Here is a 27,478-nt window from a genome sequence, read left to right as displayed (position 1 = left end):
TGCTTTTGGAGGGGTTGAGAGGGAGGCAAAGGGTGGTGTTGAGGCACAGGGACACAGCCATGGAGCTCTGGCTGCACGGGAGGGATGTGCACCAGTGCGGAGGGGCTGTGAGCAGCTGGTGAGGCCTGGGCACGGACAGGCAGCCCAGGACTAGAAGTCCATGTACCAGAGGCTGTGGCAGCAGCACCTGAGCAGGGACTGGTGCCCTGTCCAACGCAGCTGGTGTCCAGGGACACCGGGGTGTCTTGTGACCTCACTGCGGAGCCCTCGCCAGGGTGCACCATGCGGTGCTGGCTCCTGCTGCTTGCCCTGCTACTGGGGGTTGCCCTGCCACAGCCCCTGCCCCAGAGGTGATGGCACTTCCCTCTTCCTCCACCTTCTTGCTGCTCTGGTACCTGCTGAGGTACCCCAGGGTACCAAGCCCTTGAGAGCTGGCTGGGCGGGGTGAAGACAAGCAGCATGTGGGAGCTCTTGTGTCAGCGTGGGTGAGCACTGTAGGGTCTCAGCTCACTCCCACCCCTGGTTTTCCTCCACAGAGGCAGCTACTCAGTTCCTGAGGACTTCTCTGCTCCCTTGGAGCTTCCACAGCAACACTTTGGCCTGGTGGACGGTACAGCTCTCTCCTTGCCACTTTCCGTGCACTCATCCCTCCAGGTGGGCAGTTGTCTCCAGCCTCATAGGCAGCCCGTGGCTGAGCCCAGCTTCTCTGCTCTACCTGCAGATTATGGCATCAAGCCCAAGCAGCCTCGCTTGAGGACCAAGGTGGCCCGGGAGCGGCCGGTGGGGCTGCGCAGAGCTGGCAAAAGCAAACGCGATGAGCTTGATTTGCTGGAATACTACTACGATGCCCGCCTGTGAGCCACTGTGTCCCTGTGCCCACCGCAACCTGGCCTCGGGGACCACCCCAGACAGCTGCAGGACAGCGTAGGTGTGGGGTGGGTGGGTTTAAGGGTATACTCTGCTTTGGGTGGGGACTGGAGCAGATGACCTCTGAAGGTCTCTTCTGATCAGCATATGATGATCTCTGGCCTGCAGGACCAAACCCAAGAAGCTCCAGCTCTTCTTGGGGTCCCAAGGGAAGGAGCAAGCTAGGGCCCAAACCCACTGCAATGGGACAAAAGCACAGCAGCCATGCTCCATGAACCATCATATTTAATAGTTGTTGCCATCACAGCAGATCCAACTGAAGCACAGAGACTGCTGGCTGCAGGGACCAGGAGACTCTTCTGCCTTGAATTGGCTCCCTGCAGGCTGTAGCCCTTCCCTGCCCTGCTGCTGGCAGGCACCCACGCAGCTCTGCACAGTGGCTGAGCCCCACAACTCTGGGGTGGCCCAGCCCTGCCCCTGCCTCCCACGGCTGCGGGGAGAGGGGAAAAGGCGCAGAAAAAGCTCCCCTTCCGAGGGTGTAGTTACTGCAGGGAGGTATGGGGGGGAAATTTTTTCTCCCCAGGGCACAGATACAAAAGGGGAGGAATGGGGATGGGGGCAGAGGCAGGGGTGAGCTGTCTCAGCTCATCCTTGTGCTGGCTCTGGCAGAGGAGACAGTGGGACTCCCTCTGTCATCCCTGCCCAGCAGCCTTGTCCCCAGGGCCCGGCCAGGAGGCGATGCCCAGCCAGGGCAAACGCATCTCCCAGGCTGCAACCAGCATATGGGTCTTGTTTGCTGTAGCTGCTCTGTCTTCATACTGCGAGAGTCCGACTCTGCCACTGCATTAAAGGTCACCTCAGAGGGGTGTGACGGGAAGCTGGGCCATGATCACAAGGAGGAGATGCTGTCACCCCAGCCTGCAGCAGGAAAGGGCCTGAGCACACTGCTGCCTACCCCGCCACCGCTCACAGGCAGGGGCACCCAGTGGGTGCTTCTCCCATAAAATAAACTAAAAGTATTTTGTTCAATAAACACAATTTGTCCAGCCACCCCCCGCCCCCATGTCCCACAGCCCGAGGAAAGGGAGTCATGAAAAAAGATGATGCTCCATGCCCTGGGGAGCCCTGCCCCAGGCCTGCTCCTCCTCCAGGCTCAAAGCAGCTCTTGTCCATGCACGACAGGGGGAAGGGGCGAGATGGCAGCCCTGGCTATGCAGGAGGTGCCTGTGCCAGCCCCTACTCCAGGTAGATGTCCTCCGTGGGGCACGTGTACTCCACATACTCCTTGTAGAATTGTTGAAAAGCCCTCCTGCAACACAGCACCAGGCAAAGCTGAGCAGCGTTTTCCCAGCGAGCCCCGCTTCCCTTTTCACCCTTGCTCCCTGCCCCACTGGCAGTTTGACTCCTCACCCCCCCATGCCCAGCTCAGCTGCGACAGCACCCAGAGCTGTCATCAGAGCTGCAGGGTCTCCCTCCCCGCATAGTGCATGACTTTCAGCCATCTGCCTGCAAAGCCTTGCACCGGGCCTTGCTCCAGGGCTGTCAGGAATACTCTGCCCATAGCCTTGTCAGCTCTGGCTCTCAACCCAAACCTCTCACTTGAGGGAAGAGGTGCCAGCCTGGGGCTGGATCCAAACCCCACACGTGTGGAGAGATGGCAGGATTCAGCCTGGCTGCCGCCTTCCTCCTGCCCTTCGGGAGCAAATGCCTCCCTCCCTGTCCAGCCAGGACTCACCCTACTGACTCCGCCAGAGGCTTCGTGGACTCCTCTGAGACAAAGACATGACAGGCAAATCTGTGGTCAGCAGGGTGCTTGGTGATGAATCCAAAATATCTGCAGGTGGAGAGAGTGGGTGAGACTGGACTGACAGGCAAGCAGGCACAGGGGTCTGGGACCTGCATGCCCTCTCTCCCCCCGCAAAACCCAGTGGCCACCAGTTCCCATGGCCCATGCCCAGAGCTGGGATTAATTCCCATCCAATTGTTGCTCTTGCACAAAGCTACAGTGTTGGGCTCACGGGGGAAGGGCAGCCCTCAGGACCAGGGTGCTGGGAAGCCTCCTCTCCCCTTCCCAGCCCTGCCGCACCCAGGGAACAGGAAGGCAGTGAAGCCTCCCTGCTGCCACTGAGAACCACCCTGCACCTCCTTACTACTCACTTGTTGTTCTTTGGATGGTACCCACAAAAGGAAATGTTCTTCAGCTGGAAAAAATGGCTACACTTGTTTACCTGGGGGAGAGAGAGAAGAACCATCAAAGCTTTCCTCCCCACCGCCCCTGTGGGACAGCTCGTCTCTGTCCCCTGGAAATAAGCACTTGGACTCAGAGCTGAAATAAACTGGAGCCTGACCCTGGGCTGCCACCAGCAGCAGTTTCAGGGCAGGTCCAAGCACCTGCACCCAGGGTGATCTTGCAGGCAGCCATGCTGGCTCCTACCCTGGCTGCCTCTACCTCCAGCAGCTCCAGCGGGTTTCCCTGGAGGCCCACGGTTAGGCTGTGCTTCGGCTGGGTGTCAGTGCTGCTGTCTGCCCAGCACGCACAGCCCTTCTCCCTTGCTAAGAAGGTTCTCCAAAACAGCAGCAGATAGAAGGTGAATGTGTAACTAAACAAGCCATTCAAGCCTTGGTGTTTGAAAGCTCCCAGCCAGAAATGAGAACATATTTATACAAGTTTAAAGATCAAGCAAGTTGATGGCATCTTCTAGATACTGGCAAGATCTGTAGCAATGCCAGCCCAGCCCCCTGCCACAGCACCCATGGCCATAAACTACCCCCCAGCTGTAGAGGAGGTTTCCCAGGCTTGTTGCAAAGCCCTTACTTGGCTCTGCTCAGCATCTGGCTGTGCTTTGCTAGGCTACTTACGCAGAACACTAATCAGCAACCTGCCATAACCAGCTAAAGAGATTACAGGGCAGATCTGGAGGACACCACTCAAAATAGTAGCAGAAAGGTTTAGGAGCAGCTGACAGACTACCAGCACAGCTCAGCTCACACCATCCCCACACAGTGATGTGCTTGGCAGTTGCAAGGGCATCAGCCAGCAGTACAGCCCAAAGCTAGGATCCTGTGAGGCACAGGGACCGTGATGGTGAGTCTACAACCCCATCGACGGTGTTTCTCACACTCTTAGATGGGTGGAGATCCTCCATTCTCATATGCAAACTTGGCCTGTAGCATAGGGGGCAGGAGTCAGTAGCCACAGAAGGGACAAGACAAGCAGGGAGCAGGGTGCTACCTTGCTGTTCTCCTTGGAGTCATCAGCTTTCACAGCAATCTTGACCCCACGCACGCTGATCTCCAGGACACAGCTGGAGGGTGGGTTAAAGTGCACAGTGAGGCGGCGCGTGGTAGCAATCTGGGGGGGAAGACAGAGAGACAAAGCCCCAGCACTTGTGAGCAGTGATGATGGTTCACCCTTTCCCTTCCCTTCCCTCCCTGCTGCCGGAAGCCAGTGCTTGTGCTCCCAGGGCTGGGGTGGCATGTTACCTTCTGCATAGCTGCGCACAGCACATCGTTCCCCTTGTGATAAGGAACTTGCACCGAACCAAGGAACTTCACCCGAAACTGGTCCACCCAGTCACTGCTCTTGGCCAGAGCTGGAAGAGAGAGCATGTAGTGGGGATCATCTCCAGTGACAGGGAACATGAGCTGAGATCCACCTCCCTGCTCCATATTCCCTCCCCTGCCTGCTTCCCCGCCCACGAAGGCTCCCCGCAGCTCTAGGTACCAGCTCCCAGTATCACACCAGAAGCTGCCCATCACTCCCTGCCAGGTGCCCAGCTTGGTCCTCCTTAAGTCCCCCTGCTCAGCGCCAGGCTCTGCTCAGCAGACAGGAGGTGAACACACAATGGGGGACACCAGCAGGCTTCACGCAGAGATGTCATACCTGTTACATGGTCTGGCTCCTTGGTGACTTCAATAGCGTAGTAGGCAGGAAAAATGCCCCGGTCACCCGTCCGCATGTTGTAGGCTTCATACCAATAATCTTCTGCCTGCACCTCTACCAGCAACGGGTCATCCACCTCCAGCTCCAGCTCATCCGCATGGCGAGGCACAAACCTGGGCATGGAGTCACTAGCACCCAGCTGGCCAGCAGCACCGGCGGCCTTCTCGCCAGTACGCTGCTGGGGGGACAATGCAAAACCCACCGCCCACCCAGGCAGGCAGTACCCTGGCAGGTGTAATTAGCCATGGGGAGCCTGGATGCTGAATAAAGCATCTGAGCAGGTTTAGACTCAAAAGGTGGCAGTATCCTGGCACCTAGGGCAGAGGTCTCCCTATTACACCACCCATGCTGCTCCTCAGAGAAGACCCAGCCGCCCTCAGATGTCTTGCACCTGCAGCAGCCTGGACAGGGCACAAGCTACGGGCAATGGTTTGGTCCCCAGGGCTTCCCAAAAGCTGGAAACACTGGAGTTTGGGCTGGCCCCATCATGATGGCAGGGCCACACCAGCTTTCCCCTGCAAGAGGCTTGGGACACCACTTGCACTTTGCAGGCTCACCTAAAGACAGCCCGGTGGGTCTGCTCCTGCTCCTCCCCGTTGATCATGCAGGAGAACAACCCAAAGGACTCAGCACCTGGGGACAAAGGCAGAGGAGGACGTCTCAGCGTTGAGGACTCAGCACCACAGGCAAGGGAAGGACAAGGGCTGGGCAGGCTGCTGAGGCTCCTGGGGGATGGCTCGGCTGAGATGAAGCCACATGGTACCACAGGAAAGGAAGGCATGGCTAGAGCTGCTGCACTGGTGCCCACTGGTCCCCCACTGGGACCACGACCTCCCTGCACCAATCCACGCAGCTGTGACAGTCACCAGCACTGTGGAACTGGCCATGCCATGGGAAGCCCTGCCTGGTGGGGCATGCCACCAGCCACAGTACTTCTTCAGGCTTGGGGAGGGGTGACACACTGCAGGAGGGTGCTGTCCCTCTGCAAGACCACCCAGCCTCCTCACCACCACGGCCATCGTCAGGCTAACCAAAAAAGCAGCCTGAAATGGCTCCAGCCACCTTTGCCTGCAGCTCACAAGGCTTTTCCAGGTCCCCCTATGCCTCCCTGGCCACCAGGAAAAAAGCCACAGGCTGTGGCAAGCAGAGCTGCAGCTGGTGTCTGCTGGTGGCTTTCCATCTACAGAGCATGCCCTCAGCCTTGTACCAGGGACAAGCAGGGCTGCCTGGTCAGCAGCCACCAGCCCACCCCCGCCTGGTGCCCAGCACTCACTGGAGGAGCGTGCCCGGCCACTCATGAAGACGTTGAGAAACTTCTTGGAGAAGTGGATGTCCGCCTCTGGGGTGGAGTCCTCCGAGAGGCAGACTGAGTCGCGCTTCAGTGCATCCTCCTCATACTCCTCACCAATGGCCGACTCGTAGGGCGAGGAGACACAGTTGTCATAGACAGTGGCTGAGTCGCTCTCATCACTGTAGCCTGAGTAGCACTGCTTGAGGCTGACCAACTCCAGCTGCACGTTCTCATCCACCACCAGCGTGTACTTGACCGAGTCGTAGGAAAGGGCGCTGGTGTCCGAACTCACCGATGCTCTCTGAAGGTTGTGCCCTGGCCGAGAGCCACCACTCCCGCCACCGCAGGAGGCCCTGGGCAGGTTTGTCTTGTCGGGGGAGGACATGTAGTCCAGCACCTCATCCTCCTCGCTGATAGAGGGGTTGGTTTTCCCTGCCAGGGCCGAATAGCCGGAGGTGTCAATGTCAGAGCTGATGGACATGCGATTCTCACTGGACTGAGACAGAAACGGCTTGTCAGTCTCCAGGGGATCTGAGTTCTTCTGCACAGGTGTCAGGTAGATCTCTTCTGTGGCCTCCAGCCTCACGTCTGTCTGGTATCGGATGCGGTCCCGATGGGCCTCGGGGCCCCTCGATGTTACCACCACCACACTGGCACCGTGCGGTGGGGGTCGGCTGGTGGCCTGGTGCTTTTCTGGTGGCCGGGATGAGGTGACACAGGCGGGTGCCATCTGAGTGGCAGCTGTGCGCCGGCATGGGCTCTCCGTGGACGTGCCTCGGTCTTTGGTGGAGGTTGTGCTGTTTTGGTGATTGACCTCATCACTCAGGCAAACGTGGTCATGGGGAGGGGTCTGCTCACCTGGAGGGGAAGGAGAGCAGCACTGAGAACCCCACAGAGGGGGATGCTCCCAGGTGGTGAATGGGGCCAAGGATGCCACCAGACTCAAGCAGGACATGCCTTGCCTCCACCTGGGACGTTTTCTCCAGTCTTCTGCTCTGGCACCACTTGCCCCAGAGTCTGGCCAGGGGAGTTATTCCTGAGAGCCATGAAAAGGTGCAAGGAGCTGCCCCTGGCCAGCAGCCCAAGAACTCACCCGTTTTCAGAGGGGATGATGACCGGGACACCCGCTCCTGCCAACTGTGCTTTTTCCCCAGAGAGTTGTTATTCAGAGTGTCCTGAGGAGAAGAACAAAGCCGCCTTGTAGCCCAAACAGTAAACAGCACATGGCACAGCGATGGCAGCACACCTCCCTTTGTGGGTCTGCAGCACTCCGCTTGGCTCTCCTCTTGCCTGGGCACGTGGTGCTCAGGGGGACCCCCTCAGAGCCCCACATCTCGCCATGCTGCTGCTGCAAGAGCTGGTGTGGCAGCTGAAGCAGCACAGGCAACGAGCCAGTGGGGAGGGAGGCAAATGCCCAGCCTGGATGGCTGCACTCATCCGCCCCAGGGAAACTCAGACACAGAAGACCATGGCTGGATGGTCCCAAGCCAAAAAATTCAAGGCCTAAGCCTGACTGGAGCCCACCTGGGCTAGGTGAGTATGCTTTGCTCTGATCCCTCTGGCCCTGCTCACCTTCAAACCACCTAATGTTATTAAGGGGGAAGTCCCAAGGGCCAGGGGATGTGCTGCGGCACAGCTGGGAGCCAGCTACTAGACGGACTGATACCTGCTACTGGAGTCATCCATGCTGGGTATATATAGGGGTATGCATATACACACACATATGTGTGTATTGATATGTATCTATACATGCACACACACATGCATATACATATATATTTATATATATATAGAGAGAGAGTTCACCAGCAGATGTCAATCCAAATAATCTAGAGAGGTGAGGCAGGATCGGGCCGCCCGTGCTGCCCATGCTTGGGGGAGTTTCGGTGGGTGCTGTGCCCTGCCTGCCCTGCCCTGGGTGGCTGGCCACGGGCCATGCATGTGGACACTCGTGTGCACAGGGAAACACAAGCTCAGCTCCACTGTGAGACTTGGGGACCAAAGGGCACCAGGTCTCCTCTAATGAGGACCCTCCTGCAGACAGGGGACAAGTCCTCCCTGCCCACCTCCGCAGAGCATGACATCCCACCTGCCACAGCCCCAGCCCCAGTCCTCATCCTCCCCTTCACCTCCATGTTCTCCCTGGCTGCCCACCCCCAGCCCCTCCTCTGGGGCATCAGGTGTTTCTCCCCCAGCTGCAGCAGTGGCATTTTCCACACCTTTAGTTTTCACTCAAGTACTAAGCCCTGCTGGGACTCCCTGGATTTTCTCATGGCCTTATCACCAACTTGCAGCTATTACCAGCAGCGCAGGAGCTGCCCCGACTTTGCTTTGCTTCCCCACCAACATGACGCAAGCCTTTGCCCTGAAACTCCACCATGTTGCTGCTGAATCATGGCTGTCAGATCTCTGCCTCCATGCGGGGAGTGGAGAGAGACCCACCACAGGACTTCAATGACCTTCCAGCATGCCCCCTGCCATCCCCTCCTGTGCCAAGGCAAACAATGGTGCACCCCATTTGCCTTTCCCAGGGACACAATGGGCTGGGATGTGGGCCGGGCAAGCTGCTGTAGTGATGAACCCTGCGCGTAAAGTGCCACGGGGCCAGCACATGAGCCAGCCGGGTTGCCTGGACCAGGACAGGAGGCAGCAACCCAGCAGGCAGAGCCTACCAAGTCCACTCATCCCACAGGGCCAGGGCGCTCTGAGGTCTGTAATGCCCAGCCAGGTGGGAGAGACACTCATAAGGTCTTAGAGGATGAACTTAGACAGTCCCTGCAGCTATTTCCTCCCCTCTGAGAAGCTGGGGATGTTCCTCTCACCATGTCCAGGCCACCTGCCTGGGTTGATGATCACAGGGAGCCCAGCAGCAACTGTGACATCCCCGAGCCAGCTCCTGGCCCTGCAAGGAGAAGCTGGAGCAGAGGGTGGCCTCGTGCCCTGCCCATGCACACCCTGCCCAGCATGTGGAGGCTGGAGGCACAGGAGGGCAGCTCAGTGCCCTAGCTGAGCATCTCAGAGAGGACACACAGCCATGGTCTCTCTTCTCAGCAGCTGCAGGAGCAGGGAGCTGGGCAGGCAAGGAGGGTGCAGGACAGTTTGGCTCAGGTGGAGGCGGATCTCCCAGGCCAGTCCCCAAGGGATGCCATGCACTCTATCCTCTCTTCAGGGCACTGCACGTGGGCAGGGAAAAATTGCCTTTAGCTAGAGGTAGGTGTCCAGAACAGGCATGCCAAGCACCCTGCAGCCAGCCCGCCTCTGGCACTTCGCCTGCCTCTGGCACTTCTCCTGCCTCTTGCTAGATGCCACCGACAGCGCTACCCCAGCCCTGTGACCCCAGCCCCCCTGGCTCCAGTCTCCTGCTGCCAGCTGCAGCAAAGCCCCCACCTCCAGCTATGGCCATGCCTGTGGCCCCACAGCCTCTAACATCGCCCTTCAAGGTGACCATCAGCTCCCTCTCCCCAGCCTACTGTCTATGCAACAATCCCTTCCCACCAAATTGCTCTCCACACGCCTGCTGCCACCCCTGGACACTGGTTAGGACCAGCTGGATGTGGCTGCCACGTGCCACTTTCTCCTCAGAGTCCCCGTGCAGTGTGGGACAAGGCTGGTGCTGTCCCCTTGTCCATTATGCTTGGTGGGGCTCCCCCCGCCTCCTCAGCCCTGCTGCTTTTGTCCCTGGTGCCAGCTGCCCCGCGGGCACCCATCCTGGCTCTGTGCCATCCTCCTCCTCCCACCTGTGGCCTCAGGCACAGAGCTGGCACCAGCTGCTGGTACTGGGCTGGTGACACCCAGCTCCAACTACTCCCCATCTGTCACCCACAGGGACACCTGCCTCTCACTTCATACTCCTCAGCTGAACGTCACCACGATGAAAATCCTCCTACTGGGCAGAAGGCATAGCTGAATGCGGTAGCATGGCAAAAATAGCCCCATGTGGTGCGCACCTTGCATGGGTTTGTGAAGTTTGCAGGAGAGACAGGGCAAAGGGACTCCGGACACTGCTTAGGGGGTCAGCATACGGGGCACTGAAATGTTGCCTGCCCCAGGGATGACAGGAACCCCAGATCTGCTTGGGGTGGGCAGTCTTTGGGAAAACCATCCACAACCTTGTACAAAATCTGAGCACGAGCAAGACAACAGAAGCTCCTCATCCTCCCAGCCACCATTTTGGGCGTTGCCATTCTGTCTCAAATTTTGCACGGGATGCTGACATTAATGCTTCTGTTGCCGGGTGCCATTGCTCAGGAGTGGTGGCCACTGAGTCCCCACCGCTAGGCACAGGGCACCTGGTGTCACCATGCTGCCCCAAGGCTGTTGCTGCCCTGGCCTGGGGCTGAAGCCCAGCCAGCTGTTGTCCGGCAGTACCAGCACTGGGCTCACCATCCTTGTGGCGTGGTGCCCCGTCCTGTGATGGCTCATTCATGCATTAGGCGCACCATGCCTCATTTGCTCTCCATCCCTACAGGGTCCCTTCCCTGCTCCCCCACCTTGCCACTGCCCCACAGGCTCTGCCGGGAGTACAGCTCCGCCCTGCCACACTGTTGCCCCTTCCTGGCCTGTTTCCTCTCCACTTAGACAGAAGGGCTGGAAGAAGGACCCACCGGGCCCCTAAGCCCCAATACCCACCCCCATTGAGCGCAGAGCCTGGGCAGGGGGCACAGCCTGCAGGGGCTCGGCAGTGAAAGAGGGTGGCACGACAGGGAATGAGCACGTCCCCGTGTCGCCCCCGGTGGCCCTCGGGCCCGGAGACCGCTCCCTCCGGCTCAGTAAGGACCGAGTCCACGCCGCGCGCGGGCCGGGGATGCGGGCGGCGGTGGGCGAGGGATCCCCGGCGGGTGTCCCTCCCGGCGGGGAGGGACAACGGAAGCTTTCCCCGCCATCCCTCGAGCTGAGCCCCGCCATCTCTCTCTCTCTCTCCCTCCATCCCTCCGAGACAAAAGCCCCCAGCAGCGGGAGCATCCCTCCTCCGACCGGGACTCCCCGGCCCGCTCTCCCCGAGCCCCCCCGGCTCGGCCTCACCTGGCTGCGAGGCACCTGCGGGAAGAGGTTGAGAGTTGTGGGTCTCTTCGGCCTGTAGACATCCGTGGTCCCAGCCGGGGGTTCTTTCTGCAGCGGCTCGGGCGCCGTCTGCTCCTCGGCCGGCGCGTCCCCCGCCGCGTCGATGAGGTCGAGCTGGAGCATCTCCGCCTGCAGCCGGCTGGCCTCCCCGCTGCCCGCCGCCCGGGCCCCGCCGCCCGGCCGGCTCACATGGCCCTGCCGGGATTAGCGGCCGCGATCAGGCCACCGGGAGAGCGGGCGGGCCCGCAGCCGCCGCGCCTCCCGCCGGGGCCGGGGAAGGGGGGGGCCGGTGCAGCCGCATCGGCACCGGGCGGCCTCTTCCTTTTAAAGGGGCAGGGATGTTATTCCCGCAGCCGGGGAGCCCCGCACCCCCTCTCCGCCTCCCCAGGCAGACCTGGGGCAGCATCCGTCCTTGCTCGCCGCCCCCCCGTGATGGAACACCCCCAGCACCTCATTCCCGGCAGGTGCCTGTAGGTACGTGTAACCATCACATTCACCAAGAGAGGCACAAATGTGCACGCCCAGGTTTCATCTCAGCATAACAAGGACATTTTTTTACAGTGAGAGCAATCATTCACTGGAACAACCTCCCCAGGGACGCATAGAGTCCCCATTTGCTGGAGGTTTTCATGACATGACTTGACAGGTTGCTAGATAATCTCACCTAGGCTTCCTTCCCCACAAAAGGTTGGACAAGATGATCTTTCAAGGTCCCTTCCAACCTGGGCTGTCCTATGATTCTTCCTCCCAAGGCAGACTGTGCCCTTTCTTGGTTCCTGCTCTGGTATTCATACAACCACACAATGATTTTGGTTGGAGGTTTGGTCCAACCACTTCCTGGAGCAGGTCACTTGGGGCCTTGCCTGTTGCATTTGAATATTCTCATGGATGGAAAACCCATCGCTGCGTTGGGAACTAGTGCCAGTGCTGCACTACTGCTACATTTTCTCTCTACGGGGTTGACATTTTCCCTGCACAGCTCTGAGAGGAGTCAGGTTCCTTCTTCCTCATAACACCCACTAGGCAGCTGAGGACGGCAGTTACGTTCCCCTTGGCTTCCTTATCCTGAACAAGCCTCTTCTCATACACCCTGCATTTGTACATATCAGGACACAAAGCCATGCAGAAGGGATGCCCGCTGAGCTGGCAGCCTGGCATTAGCTCTCCAGTCACCCACTGGTGGTGGCTGTGCTCTGGCTGGGGGCCGCTCTGCTCCTTCCCCATGCACCCTTGGACCAAGGTGGGCACCACGGCCCACAAGGGCTGCAAGGAATGGATGTCCCCGTGGGTGTGCTGCTGGACAAAGAGGAACAAATGTCCCCCCACAGCTGCAGGTGTTTAAAGGTCAGTGGTTTCCTTCCCAAGCCACCTTTGTTACAGCAACTGGGGCTTGCACATGCACAGTTTGCTGTGAGCAGCAATAAAGTCTGTGACTTGGCATTAGCGAGTTGAATTCCCCATGTTATCAGCTGTTTGTGGTGACTGGAAAGCTCGTCAGTGGGCAGGGGTGGAGTAGGGCATGTTTTTGCAGCTGATGCTATCTGTGTGTCCGGCTGCACGGAAGACGTCCCTTGAACCATGAGAGAAGAAACAGCCCCAGCAGCTCTGGCAGCTCCTCCAAGAGCTCTCACTGCTACCAGCTCCTGAACTGTTGGAGTAAAACCAGCAAGGGCAGGGCTCTGCCTGCTGCAGGCAGTGTTTGACCCCTCTCATGGGTGCCATTTCAGCCCACTGCCCCTGCTGCAGTTCTGGCAGGCACAAGATGAGCACATGGAGGAGCACTGCCAACAAAACCCATCCTTTCAGGGCTTTAAATGTTTAACTTCCTTGTTTTTAATGTTAGCCTTCATACAACAAGTTCTGTGTTTCTGCGGCAGGTCACACTGTTTGCTTGTGGCAAACCACATAGATTTTAACAAAGAAACAGAGGCAAAGGAAAAAAAAAGAGGGAGGAAATGCTAGCTAAATAGATTGTACCTAGCTAAGGTAGGTGTGTTTGAGTTAACTGGTGACATTCAACCTAGACTGCTAATGATGCTGCCTCAATAATCCTGTAGTAATCACTTGGAAAACTCACAGAGGAGGAAAAGTCCCAGAAAGATGCAGAAAAACAAAACAGTACCTGTTTTGAAGAAATGTGTGCCCTAAGAGGGATACACCTTTCCAGGTTCAATAGCTAGGAGGAAGCTACAACCAAGTGCAGATACTTATTAATGGCCTGTAGCACAACAAAGTGATTCTGAAACCACACAGCAATAGATCACCTTACCATCTGAGTAGGACCTCCCGTGATCTGCAAAGCGAGGGTAAGGACTAGATGTTGGGCAGCCTTTCTAACTGGAAGGACAATGCCTCACCAGAACAGGCTGCCTCGGGAGCCCTCTGGAAACAAGTTCCTGTAACCTAAGGCCAGGTGAAAGGCTCTTTCCTGCTCCCTCACTGCTCCAGCCTTCCCTGTCAGAGGAGGAGTAACAAAACCTTCAGCTGGGAAAAAAAATTTGTATAAGCATGGGGAAGCAAAAGGGACTCACCAAGCAGAGGGAGCAACTGTGTCCCCTCTCCCTACCACCATCTATGACTGTTCTGCTCCCATCTTCAAAGCACCAGGAGAAGCCTCTCTGCTCCCAGCCCGTTGCAGCTGCAGCTGGCGATGGATCACAGCGGCAGCTTCACAGGACAGGCTCTGAAAAGCCACCCGGAGTAAGCAGCCGCCTTGCTGCTGTGTCCTTCGCTCCCAGCCCATGCAGCTGGCTCCATGCCAGCCGCACATCAGCAGGTTGGCTGGGTCGTTGCAGCTGCTTTCCTCTTTGCAGTGGGTCCAGCTGGCCTCCCAGGGGCGAGCAGCATGCTGGGTCAGTGACAGTGAACATCAAGAGGAAGCCAAGCATTTCCAGCAGTCTTATTATGCTGGAAAACCAAAGCGGGTTTTTTGCTTGTGGGGTGTTTGTTTGTTTGTTTGTTTGTTTCCTCCACATATCTGCGTCTTCATGGCTGCTTCAGGTCTTTTCATGCAGATGACAAAGGCTCAGCACAGCCCTATTTCTGATTTTTTGCTTTGGGCACTTGGTCTTGCTCTCAGAGGTATTTCCAATAAGAGAAATATTTTTTCTTTTCATTTCTGCGTTAACTATTTTCTGCAGCTCCTGGAATACAGATGAGGCACTGAGCCTTTATTAACCACGACCTGGTTGTTTACTGGGATCCATCTTGCTGAAACCAAGGATCGTCACCCCAGATTTCCAAGCCACTAAACCAAGATCAAACTCAAAGGCCCGATGCTTCTGTAGGAACTGTTGCTCTCAACACGCCTGACTGCCCCACTGGAGCCAGCTGCCATTTGCGAGGTGGGGGTGACATCCCATGACTTGGTGATCCCCGCTCCTGCTCTGAGTTCAGCAGCCCTGAGGCAGCTCCACTCCTCTGCCAAGCGTTCTCCTCAGCCCACCCCTCACTTTGCTCCTGGTTTTAATTCACCCGAGACTTCTTGTTGAAATTAAGGGGTGCTTCAGCCACGCTTGGGAACATTTCTCATTCTTAGTACAAGGCCTCCCATCCATGAGGTGCAGTCCTCGTCATTGTATAGAGTTCCCTCTCACACAAACATCAGTCTACGCCTCCTTGCAGTTTCTGTTTAAGCCACTGTTTCTGGAAAGCTGCTAAAATAGTCCACGATGAAGTCATCTCCATCTAACCAGGACTGAAAAAACCCAAACCCCACCTCTGTTTGGGTGTTGACCTCCACACTAGCTGCCCATTCCTGCCACAGGGTTTTGCTGCCAAGTGGCTCTGCCTGGAGCCCCCACCTTGCCAAGGTCACCAGACATCCCCATCCAGCAACTGCCACCTCCAGCCCTCTGGCAGGCCTTGTCCCCTTGCTCCTTCCCAGTGCTCTCCTGCTCGCTGCTGGGGCAGGTATGGTGTCTTCCCATCTCTCAGGAGACTCATTGCCCAGTTAGGAAGCTTGGAGCAGCTGGATGCCTCCAGCCCCGCAGCTCGCCGCCTCCACAGAGCTTCTGTTTCTCCTTTCCCCATTGCTCTTTGCTCTGGTGATGTGGCAGCTTGCTCTCACCCTGCATCCCTCGCTCTGTCACCAGGCTTTCACTATCCAGGGCCAGCCTTCCATTCTGTGTACCACAGGAGCTCTGCACCATTGGCACCGGGAGCTCGCCACGGGCAGGGCATCAGTGCACGGCCCCCCTGGCCCTGGCCCCAGCGTCAGGCTGACTTGCCAAGCCAGCCGTCCCCACGTGATGCAATTAGCTCGGTGATGCTGGCCGTGGGTCATTACTGATTTGCTGGCCCCTGCGCTGTGTGCAGACCCGGCCAAGCTGCTCCCTCTGGGCCTGGCTGCTTCCATCAGACGGATCCTGCAACCCCGTCGCCCCAAGCTCACTCTGGATGGCAATTGGGTTTGAAAGCTCCCTGGCTCTTGCCTTCGATATTTGCGATTGAAAAGCCCCTCTCACCACCATTGTTGTCACCGCTTTCAGTTCTGCTCCTCAGGCAATCCTCCATGTCCCATATAAACCATTTGGACATATTTTTAGTAGGCATTTTTTCTGAGTGTGGTATTCTTCTTCCTTTGCAGTGTCTATGAATAGCACATTGCTTGCCTGGGGGCAGCCATGCATCTCCCTTCCACCCCAGCAGACTCTCAGTGCGCCCAGTGTTGGTGCAGAGCAGCTCTGATCTGTCCCTGGGAAAGGCACGAGGCTCGCTGCTGAAGCCCAAGAAAACCCTCTGCCAAGGATCAGGTCTCTGCATTACGACAGGGATGCAGAAACCCCTCAGTTAACTGTTTTAAATGGCAAAACAGTTTATTTATCCTTACCCTCAAGGAAGAGCTGCAGCAGTTATGCTGCAAGTACCCTCACCTCCTTATTCTCTGCCTACCAAACCACAGCTAAGGCCTGGCACTCTGTGAAGAAAGAAGAAATATTGTCCTAAGAGCCCAGTGTTGCTATAAGCAGAAGAGAACTGGGGCAGCTAATGGGAAGCATCCAGCAATGCACCCACAGCTCCAGCCTTCCTCACCTATTGCAAGCAGGAGGATTAACCAACGCTCTGCCCTTGCTGTGGCTGTGTCCTCATGGACACCCAGCACTGGGTTTGCCTTTGATTTTTCTTCCAGCATTATCCCTTCTTCCTTTGGTGTGCATAGCCCATGAGCCCGAGATTCTCCCTGTCCTGCCCTGGCCATAACATCCCGGAGCAGGAGGAGGCTGTGACCAGAGCAGAGACGTGCAGCAGCAGCCACATTTCTGCTGGGAAGGTCCTGAATTAGACAAAGGAGCCCAGCAGAACACCTTCACCTCTCAGGGATGAGGTCTGTCTGTACCCTCCCGCCTGCAGCAAGGGATTCCCAACACCACAAACTCATTTTCTAATTTTAAATCTGCAAGCAATTCCTTTCCCTTTCCCCTCCTCACTGGGTCTTTATCAGTTTTGCAGAGAAAATGTTTCTCCTGAGAGATGAAATGATTCTCAAACCATTTGATTGCTCCTCCAGAATTTGCATCTCTTTAGCATGAAACACATTGGCAAAATGCAGCCTCCCTGCATAATTCCAAATCAAGTGTAATTCTCAGTTTATCTCCATATTTCTGCCCCTGTGGCCTTCTCATGCACTTCAGATAGCAGTGTGAACCCCGTCACGGCCTCCACAGAGTGCCCTGGGGTGATTGAGGTGGATGGGACCTGCCTGCAGAATCTGCACAGTCTTCATTATTTCACCTGCTCCCTGCTGGGGCTGGAACCTCTTCCTCCATCCCAGTTTCACCAGCATGCCAGGCCTCATGGTTGCTCCACTTCCAAAATGCCCAAGGCAGCTGACAAGCCTGAAGTAATGCCTTGGGTAAGCAGAGGAAGGCTCTCACCATGCCAGCCCAGCTGCACCTCCATGGCCAGGGATGCACATGGGGGCAAGGAGCAGGTCCTGTGCAGGACCCTTGGTGCCACCTCACACATGTCTTTGCTTTCCAAGGATGACCATCGGGTGCCAGGGGCTTGCTGGCCATCCTGCTCAAGTGAGGGGGAAGTCTGCAGCCATGCCCAAACCCTTAGGCTCATCACTGAGGAACAAACTCAAACCCTTCCAGCAGTGTGGACCAAAAGGCACCAGCTTTGAGATGCCTTTTTGTCCCTTCGGTTTGGCTGGCTCAGAAAGGGTCTGTGCTGTGCCCCAGTGAGAAGAAGGCACTGTTGAGCAGAGGGAATTGAGATCACGGCCGTGGTAATGCTGAGGAAGCATTGCTGGCATGAGGACCTCGTGGTCCTTCATGGGAGCTGACAGTCTCACCAACCCCACTGTCACTCTCTGCCCATCCCCGTCTCCATCCTTATCCCCATTGCACTTACCCGGGTGGCCAGGCTCTCCTTGCAGTGCAGGCTAATTCCACACTCATCGGTGATCTCAGAGAGGTCTTCATCCTCAAACTCCTCAAGGCTGATGTCATGGGTGAGCCTGGAGGGAGTGGAGATGATGTGGTCACTCACAGAGAAGGCAGGAGGGTGCAGGGTGGTGCTGCCTGCAGGCAGGGACCAGCACCACCCACCCCAAGGAGAGGCTTTCTTGGTCTTGACTGGGGAGGAAGACTGGGAATGGGGGTCCTTCTGGAGGGGATGGGTCTGTCCCCACCAAACATCTGGTCTTGGCATGGTCTGCAGCTGCGGGAGCCAGGAGGAGCATGCCTCAAACCAGCCCCTGCCTGACCAAAGCCAGCAGGGACACGCAGATTGGGAGAGGACAGGACAGACAGCACAGCCAGGTGATCCCAGGAGGTTTGGCTCCCATCATCCCAGATTAGACTCTGGAGCTGACCCAGCTGGACACAGACACCTAGCAGGGCAAAGGTTGGGGTTACAGGAGAGAAAAAGCTGGGGGTCCTAGCAAGGCACAGCTGGAGGATGGCCCCACTGGGATGGGTGACCACATCAAGACCCACAGACCTTGCAAGCATCACAGGCCCACTGGCTGTGGCATGACAACCTCTCAGCCATGGCTGGGAGGAATGTCCCAGCCCAGCTGCTTGCAGTAAGAGAGGGCAGTTATTTCCCTCTGCACCAAATTCACTCCTGGAGGTGACTGTGGGTATCCACGCAGCCATCAGGAGTGCAGAGCCTGCCTGCATGGCCCCAGGAGTCCCTTAGGGCTGCCAGCCCCACAGGCTCATTATAGCCCTTCAAGAAGTTTACAGAGATATCCTTTTAGCGCTTGGAAATGCGCTCATGAGCAGGCTCCTTGCATGCTTGATTATGTCCCTGGGGGACAGCAAGACACTTCTGGCTTCTGTGTGCTAAAATATTTCTCCATGGTGGTACCATGATTCTTCTCCCACTTATTCATTACCATAGAGGTAAATAAAAGAGCCCAGGTCGAAAGTCCTCTGCCAACCAACTCAGGCCCCCGAGTTTATCTGGAGTGACCATGGGTGCTGCTGCTCCCATTTGCTCCCAGCTCCTCGGGCTGGGAGATGCTTCAGTGGAGGTGCCATGCTGAGCCCAGCACCCTGCTCTGGCTTGGCCCTCACCATCAGGGAAGGAAGGGGAAAGGTGTTTTGTGACCTGCAGAGCTCCTACCCTTGCTTAAAGCATCATGCACACTCCTTGGGGCTCCTCCCTTGCAGTGGCACCATGCCAGTGCTATGGAGGGGCAATACCTCCCTTGTTCCGGTCCCCAGGAGAAGCCCAGGGGGGAAGGAGCATCTTCTCTCCATGTTTCTGAGGATCATGCCAGTGGTGGGCTCCAGGGGTGATGTGGCTGGGAACAGCTGTGCCCATGGGGGCAGTCTCCACAAGATGCATCAGGGGGGCACATATGCAGCCTTCAGAACCTCCCCCCCAGTCTGCTGCTGCTGCCCATGGAGGGAGGGAACTCGGAGCAGGAGGCTCATGACGAGCCTTCAAAGTACAAATCGATTTCTTCTCAGGTTACATGGGTCGCCAGGGTGGGACACCATCAGCTGCTAACGCTCAGGGCCTCCACCCCACTCGGCAGGGGAGTGCAGCAGCTGCTGTGGGGTCCTGGCAAGAGGTATAACATCGTTGAGGGGCTGGTAGGGGCTCCCCAGCGCTGCAGGAGCAGCTGGGGTGGGTGGCAGTGCCCCCAGCTCCAGGATGGGGACAGCCAGCCCTGCCCATGCTCTCAGGGACAGCGACATGATGCGCAGTTCTCCAGCACCAGCCCTGCCTGCAGATGCCGGTGCATGGCAGGATGTGGCCAGCGCCTTTGCTGCTCCGGTGCCCAGCTGCCACGCAGCTCCCTGCGCAGCCGGGAAAACTTTAGGCTTGACTGGGTGCCAAGTTTGTTCCTGTCCTGTGGCCATCGCTCACGGAGAAGGGCGATGAGCCCAGGGGCGAGGGGCTGCTCCTTGTCCCCCTGCATGCCCATGGGGACAACCTCCCCCCGCAAGGCCCGGACGGTTTCCTACCATTTCTCCCACTGATCTTCCAGCCAGTGCTCCTCCTCGGTGCTCGACTCCATTTTCAGGGGCAGCTGCATTGAGGAAGACCCCCCTTCCCTGGGGGACACACTCTCACCCCAAAAAAGATCCCTGGGCCTGGGCTGAAGAAGAGTGAAGGAGCTGACAGGCACCCACAGCCCCAGGCACTCACTGCCCCTCTGCCTGCCCCGGCGCAGTCTGTGGCTGCCGGCGCTGCTCTGTCTCCTCACTGCGCAACCTGGGGAAGCTCATTAAAAATAGATGGAATCAGCTGTCCTGGAGGGGGGAAAAAAAATAACCTCCCCATCTGAGCCAGTGCCAAGTCCCTGCACTGTGCCGGGGATGCTGACTGCCTCCGCCTGCCAGCCAGCCAGCCCGGCTCCTGGTCCTGCTCCAGCACCCGCTCCCCAGCACCTGCAGCGGGCACGGGGATCTGGTTACCCCAGCACGGATGCCTGTACCACCTGGCCTTCTCCTCCTGCCCTTGCAGCATCGCTGGCTGAGCCAGGCATGAGCAGCTCTGCCCCTCTGTGCCCTGCTGCGGGAGACGAGATAATTCGTCCGGCTTCTCACCAGGCAGAGCAGGGCTGCTCACCGACACAAAGGCCAGAGTGTTTCCAGCACAGTGGGACTGGCATCATGGCCGGCTGCGTTCCCCAACTGAAGGGATGCAAGAGGAGCACATTTGCCAAGGGGCAAGCCCAGCCGGTGTAGAGCAGCTGCTCCCGTCTGCCCCTACCGAACCCACCGCCCTGTTTCTGCCTCAGGCAGGGCGACCCCTGAGCTTCCCCAACCTCTAACCTTGTTAAGGGCCAGAGAAATACCTGGTGAGATGCTCTACCATCTTCCACACCTCTTCTGCTGCCAAAATAAATAGGAGCCTTTCCCAGGAGGGGCTGCCAGGTATTGCCAACAAACTGTTGGCACAGTGGCCTTGGACAAACCTCCATCACCCACTTCCTCTCGGACCCATTTGCTACACACTGACATCCCACAGACCATGAGCCTCTGTAGAGCTGTTTGCCCCTTGTCCCATTGGGATGGAGCCAAATCAGCCCTGGGAAAGAGGTGCCCACCCTAATTTTGAGATGGGGACAGGACGTCCCCCTCCCCACCAGCTGCACGTACACTGCTCTGGCACCCAGGGGGGTCACAGCTCACTGCTGCCCGTCGCAGTGCTGCCCTCCTGCCCCACTCTGGCACCCACCCCAGGAGCTCTCCCTGGCCCCCCAGCCAAGGAGCTCTGGTGGGGTGCAGCCCCAGCCGCAAGGTTTTGGGAGCTTTAAGGAACAACAGGGAGGCTGGGTGAGAACTTTTTTATTGCTGTCTCCTAAAATGCTGTTCTTGTCACAGTGAGCAGGTAAGTGACAGGTGCGTTTCCACCAACCTGACTGGCACTGCCAGCTGCTTGGGACCCAGCTTCATCCCTGGCTGGATTAAGGGGCATGATGTGCACAGGAGTCCAGCTCACCGGGTGGCCTGGAGCTCTCCACTGAGCTAGCCGGTTGCTGGCTCTCACCCCACCAGTGCCGTGCCACTGGAAAATGTCACTCATGTTCATTGTCTCTCAGATCCCCGATAATGGTATCCAGGGCTCCATCTTCCCTACCAGCTCTGCCTGGAGGCACCTTGTCTGCTTAAAACCTCCTCACTTGATGCAATGAATAAAGAAATCTCTTTCACTATATTACTCCTGCCCTTTCCTCCTCTCACATGGATGCTTCAGGACTTCCTAGGAGATACAAGGAAGCCTCTCCATTATCCCCCCAGCTCCCTGTGCTGGAAACACCCCTGCCTTCCTTTCTTGCTTCTTAAAGAGACTAAAAATACAAGAAAAATGAAACAGCTCTGACTCCCCTCAGCTCTATCATGGACTGTAAAAGTCTGAGCAGGATCTACACAAGTATTTTGGCCATGTCCCCTCCCCAGCGGCCGCAGCAGAGGCACGGGTGCCACCTGTGCGCTGCTGTGGGCAGGCATCATGGTGTCGCAGGTACATGGGGCTTGCCCCTGACAACAAGGGTGGGCAAACCCTGCATCTGAGGAGGCTACATGTTACATCCTCTTCTGAAGGATGAGCTGAGAGGCTCCTGGATGCTGGCAGCCCTGCTGAGTGCATGAGAACTGATAAACTCAGGACAGGGATCTGCAAGTGAGGGGGCATATGTGGGTGCATGAGCGGAGGCAGCTGTTACTTGCCCTTAGCAGGAGCAACTTGATTGCCATCCCAATAACAGCCTTATCATCAAGCCTGGCTACTGCACCTCCTTTGACCCCATCCCCTGCCAGGGAATAGGGGATTTTAGCATCACCTCCTAGCCCACCGCTGCCGTGCAGGGCTTCCCATGCAGGGACTTGGCCAGGGCAGCACACTGTGATGGAGCTGTACCCTGACACTCTCCTCCCAGCCATTGCTGTGTGGAAGTACTGTAACCACCATCTGTGGGAAAATTAGTACTGTCTTACTAGCCACAGAGACTTTTTTAGTTAAACAGAGGAGAAGGTGCCTCTCTCTCCCTCCATCAAGAAGACATCCCTTTTGTCTCCCATCACAAGAAGACAGGTAGTCCCACTCTGATGGCCAGCTCATCACCTCCAAAAAGGCTCTTCCAACGGCTACAGTGAGCATGGCAGACACATAAAACAACCCATAAGGCTGGAATTGATTTTTGCCTCAGCCTGAAGCTGCTTTCTTGAACTTCCCCAAGAGATGGAGGGGTCCTTCCCCTGGAGACCTCCTCCCCTCCTGAGGCCCTGGGAACAGCACGGGAAAGGTCTGTGATTTCCACTAGGCTCCCAGAGGAGCAGAACAGTTTCCTCCTGTCTCCTGACCTGTGCAAAAACTCCTTAAGTGTCTCCTCCCCCAGGAGCCTTCCTGACCCAGCAGCTAGATGGACTGGGGAAACCAGGAGATAGAGATCAGTCACTGATCCTGCAGGTCCCAGCTCCATCAGAGCCATAGTTGGGGGGCAGTGGGGCAGGCAGCACAGTAAGCACTGCAGGGCCCTGCACCCAGCTGCACCCCGGTTGTGCTGGTTCTCCCTGCTCCCTCTTATACTGGGCAGAGGGACACCCACTCCTGGAGAGGCCCCAGAGAGCCCCTTACAGGAAAGTCTGGCCTAAAGCACTGGCAGATCTTGGCAGGGTAAGGAACTGCAACACAGTGTCCCAGGGACAGATGCTAAGGAGCTCTGGTGGGGTGCAGCCCCAGCCGCAAGGTTTGGGGAGCTTTAAGGAACAACAGGGAGGCTGGGTGAGAACTTTTTTATTGCTGTCTCCTAAAATGCTGTTCTTGTCACAGTGAGCAGCCACCTCCTGGCTAAAGGAGGGTTCACCTAAGCATCCTTCTCTTCCCACCTCTTCTCAGATAACATTAAACCATCAACAGCAATGGGGACCTGCCAGATCACCATCTCTGGCCACCAGAGCTTCAGACACCTGCCCATCAGGCCACATGCTGGCCAGCACCAAGTTCTCTCTTGATTCAAGCCACCTGATCACCTATCAGTTGAACGGGTGCGTTGCTGTTCAGGGAACTGGAAGAGCAGGTGCACGTACCGGAGAGCTGAAATACTTCGTCTTATAAGCAGCAAGCTGGGGAGAGGGCAGGGCTCCCACAGGTTCCCACTGTTATCCACAGGATGATCCCTCACCCTAAACCATGCTCATTGCTACCAGCTCCAGCTGAGCTGCAGGGATGTGCCCTTGCTGAGCCCCCATGGTGGGGACAGAGCACCTGGGACAGGAACAGCCCAATCTGTGCCACATCATCTAGCTCAGAAATGTTTCACAAACAGGGCTCCCTCCTCACATGCCGCTCCCCACCTCAGTGTCACCACTGGCTTGCCAGACCCTGGCCCAGTCTCAGGTACATCATTAGCATCTCCTTCTGCTTCATATCACACACCACAAGCTCAGCACCTGGGGAAGAACTCATGTTCCTGCCTGAACACCCCAGCTCTCCGTCTGGCTGCACAGCCTCCCCAGTGGAGGTAGGTTCTTCCCTGGGGCAGGCTGGCAGGGCACCGGGCTCCGTTTCCAAAGGTCTGAGGCACAGCAAGAAGCAGCAACTCATTCTCCTTTCCCAGAGTGTTACTGTTTGCTGGGGAGGAGGAGGGTGCCCAGGGGACAGACACTGCATCTAGGACAGCATCAGGTGGTGAGCCAGACCCTCTTACGGGTCCGCAGCTGCTTGGCAGCTCAGCCTCCAGCCCCTGGCTCAGTGGCCAAGCCCCTTCTCCATGTTGGACATTTCCAGAGGCAGCATTTAATCGCTTGATTTGCAGGGTTTACCCAGCCATGTTGCAACAGCTCCCAGCAGCTCTCGCAGGCAGTGCTGCAATAGGAGGCGGCTGCTGAAGCCCTGGAGCCACCTGGCAAAGGGGCTCCAGGAGCAGAGGAGCCCTGCAGGGGTAAATTGCCTGAACAGCACCATAGCTTGACTGCACCTGCTTACTTCCTCACACGGACCCGCTGGCCCCCGAGCCACAGGGGCTGGGACCTGCCAGAGGCACACACGAGCTCAGCCCCAAGTGTGGACCAGCCCCTCCTCCCCAAAATCTCACCACACAAAGCAGCTGGTACTGATCCCTCCTTCTCAGCCAGCTGCCCGGCAGCACCCCTGGGTGTCAGAGGCAAGCAGAGAGCAATGGCTGATGACGGCACGGGCGCCAGGAGCAGCGAGCCTCCCCCAGATGGCAAGCGAACAACACCAGGCACAGCATCCCCGGTCAGCAGCAGAGCTCCCTTACCCACCCATGTCCCCTCCCATTCCAGAGCTGCTTTTGAGGGGCATCAGAGGCTCCAAAGCCCCTGGCCCTGCAGGTCAGCACCTCCGGCTGTCTGTGGCCTGACCTGTGCCATTGGAAGTCCCTGTGAGCAGCGTCACTGGGTTTTGGAGGAGAGGGAGCCCCCTGCATCCCAAATCGATGGGAGCACTTGGTATTGCCGAGAGGATCAATTCTGGCACTTTCACACCATCTCACTGGGGTTCCTATTTCACAGGGGTGGGAAGGAAGAGGGAGCACCTGGGATTTCTAGGAAAGGGCTAGAAAAAGGCTTTCTCAGCAGTGGGGAGAAAGATGAAGCTTTTTTTTTTCATGAGGAAGAGATGTTTGAAGAGGAGACAAGGCAGGTAATGAGGCTGGGGGATTTGGAGGGGGACATGGGGCTGGCAGGAGCTGCAATGGCAGATAGGGTGAGGGCCAACATGAGGGGGGGCTGAAGCAACATACGGGGTGGGTGGGCTGAAATAGTGATGGGGAGCCTGGAGTGATGTATGTGGTGGGGGTTCAGTGGTGCTGGGGCTGGGGGGCTGAAGGGACGGTGGGGTGGGGTGGGGTGGGGTGGGTGGCCGAAGGGTTTGGTGGGGAGGAGGCAGAAGCCCTGGACGAGGGCCCGGCAGGGCGGGGGGCTGCAGCAGATGGGGAGCGCTGCCCGGGAAGGCGGGCAGGGGCAGCCCCGCGGGGGTCCCGGGGTGGGGGGGCGGCTGGTACCTGAAATTGGGGGGCGATGCGAGGTGCAGCCCCAGGAAGGGGGAGGAGGCGGGCGGGGATGCGGCTCCTTTCTCTCGCTCCGCCATTCCGTGGCTCTCTCCATGCAGGCGGAGGGCGGGCGGGAGGGAGGGAGGCAGGGAAGAAGGGAGGGGGATGCTGGCGGTGCTGGCGGGGAGGGACATACCTGCCGCCGGGGAGGGAGCGGGGGGATGCAGCCCGGGGGCTCCTTCCTGTGGCCCCCGGCGACAGCTGCAGGACAGATGCGGCCACAGCTGAAGGCGACACCGCCCGGGCCCTCGGAAACGCCGGCCCCGACGGGGCAGATGTGTCCGCAGCTGGATCCCCCCCGCTGTGCCTACAGCTGGAGACAGCGCCCCCCCGGGCAGATGTGCCGCAGGTGGCGGCAGCAGCCCCACAGCCCCCGGTGCGGGGGGCGGCCACGGTCTCCCCCAGGCCCAGGGAAGCAACCACAGGAGCAGGGCCGGCTGGCAGGCAGTAACCCAGGGCGATGGGCAGGACACACAGGGCTACCTGCCAGGGTCCCCACAGCAGCAGAGACATGCCTGGTGGCAGTGGGGGTAGCAGCTAAAATCAGACTGTGCTTTCCCACAGCACCCGGCTGGCAACAGGTCTGGCAGGCTCAGCACAAACCCTGTCCCTACTGAAGCCTGCCATGGCTGCCAGCACAGTGAGGGAAACAAAACAAGCTGCTTATACACAAGTTCCACAGGCACAAGGGGGGAAAAAAAAATGCATCTCGAGGTTGCAGATCTCTCCCCAGAACAGGCAGACCCACTCTTGCAATCCAGCTGTGTCTTCAGGAGGATCTTATCTTGGGTGAATGCTCTCTACTGCTCCCCTTCCCCACCAGCCCAAGCAGCAGGTTTCTCTCCCCTGCCTCTCCTCCCCATGCTTTGCAGGTTTTGCTGTGCACAGAAGTGGACAACATCGGTCTTTTTAGGTCACAAGGCCACTTCTGTACCTGAACAGGAGAACTTTTTGTATTTCCTGCATGCTGATTATGCTCTTGGTTGCTGCCTGTGACAGTCCTGGGTGGGGTGGGTGGCACTGCTTTAGCAGCTCAAACTTTAAAGATACAGCAGGTCACATCAGTGTTCTCTTAACCACAGAGCTGACTGTCATTGAGGCAACGGTATTAGCTCTTGGCCAAGAACCATGACAGCAGCTGCCCCTTCAGAGAGGAGCAAGCAGAGCCCTCCAAGGCACACAGCCCTACTCGCTCTCAGCAGTCTTGGTCTCCTGCCAGACAAACGCAAAAGAGATGTTACTCCTGGGCCAGCACAGAAACAAGCACACACCCACAGGGTCACCATGCACAGGTACCCCTGGGGTAGCCTCCTGACTGGGGCTAGATGTCCCCTTCATGGTTTGGATACACAGACTGAACTGCCTTACATGCGGGACCCAGGAGACTCACCAGCATCCATTCAGGGACTGAGGGAGCTTTGACACAACTCCGTCTTGCAGCATAAGCCCCAGCTACCAAAACATGATTCCTCTGCAGCATGGCTGTTGTCTGGCCTCTGACCTGGGGCAGGAGATAAGGCTGCCTCCTCCTGCAGTCAGACCAGCAGCAGCACATCTCACCCTCTGCTGAGGCACCAAGAGCTGCCCCTGTCTGGTCATCAGGCCCTCCCTCCATCCCAGCCCTGGCTCCAGCTGGCCTGGCAGGAGACCCACTTCAGCCTTTCTGGTTGCACTGCTGGTCACTTACATGTATGGTAGAGCCCTTGGCTTCTGGGAGACTGCATATACCTCTTCTGCAAAATAGAGACTATGCTTCTGTCTCAGCCCGTGTCTCATGTGGGTGTGATACCAGACCAGAACTCTGCTCTTGTTCCACCAGCCATTCTCCTTACTGCTCCCGTGTCCCCTCTGCCCCATGGCCACAGTGCTGGCTCCCACCTTTTCATAGCCAGGTGTGTTTTCTACTTTCAAATCTTTCGGCTGGTCCCTCCTGAAGCTGCTCCAACTCCTTTGTGCAGATAGAAGAGACATGGGGGAAGGGAACTTCCCTAGCCACCAGCACATGGAGCACGAAAACACCCTCCACTTGAAACCCAAGGTTAGGCAGTTTTCATCTTTAGCCACATCAACATCGTCCCTTTGACAGGGAGACGTTCTGTCCAGCACGGAGAAGGAGCCTCAAACCCAACCTCTCCAAGTTTATTTACAGCATTACACTCTGTGTAGAGAAAGCTGGACTGAGCTTGCTGTCATTCTGGCTCTTCATCTTCTAAGGCACAGGCTGCTATCTTCAAAAGGTTTTTGTCACGTAGGAGTCACTTCAAGCATTGAAACGATACTTCCTCAAGCCCACAAGGTCCTTGCCAGAGACAAGAGAACAACACAGCAATAG

At 57.6% G+C, this 27,478-nt stretch overlaps 2 protein-coding genes across 2 annotated transcripts; one reads left to right on the top strand and one right to left on the bottom strand.

Moving 5' to 3' along the window:
* Positions 1-282: 282 nt before the first annotated feature.
* Positions 283-14,419, top strand: FREY1 (Frey regulator of sperm-oocyte fusion 1; the record flags this gene model as incomplete). Its single annotated transcript, XM_080345843.1, has 4 exons — positions 283-350; positions 543-610; positions 722-924; positions 14,303-14,419. The coding sequence occupies 3 exons, from the start codon at positions 283-285 to the stop codon at positions 856-858; spliced, it is 273 nt and encodes a 90-aa protein (XP_080201969.1). The 3' UTR covers positions 859-924; positions 14,303-14,419.
* MAPK8IP1 (mitogen-activated protein kinase 8 interacting protein 1) lies at positions 2,104-25,184 on the bottom strand (the record flags this gene model as incomplete). The annotated part of the gene is made up of 12 exons (XM_080345842.1): positions 2,104-2,176; positions 2,603-2,701; positions 3,025-3,095; positions 4,100-4,219; positions 4,351-4,460; positions 4,751-4,923; positions 5,368-5,443; positions 6,084-6,959; positions 7,195-7,276; positions 11,124-11,345; positions 17,520-17,625; positions 25,099-25,184. 12 exons carry the CDS (start codon positions 25,182-25,184, stop codon positions 2,104-2,106), a joined length of 2,094 nt encoding a protein of 697 aa, XP_080201968.1.
* Between the last annotated feature and the right edge of the window lie 2,294 nt (positions 25,185-27,478).

The sequence above is a fragment of the Nesoenas mayeri genome (assembly GCF_963082525.1).
Source record: "Nesoenas mayeri genome assembly, chromosome: 5".
NCBI lineage: Eukaryota > Metazoa > Chordata > Aves > Columbiformes > Columbidae > Nesoenas > Nesoenas mayeri.
This window is presented reverse-complemented; position numbering and strand designations above follow the sequence as displayed.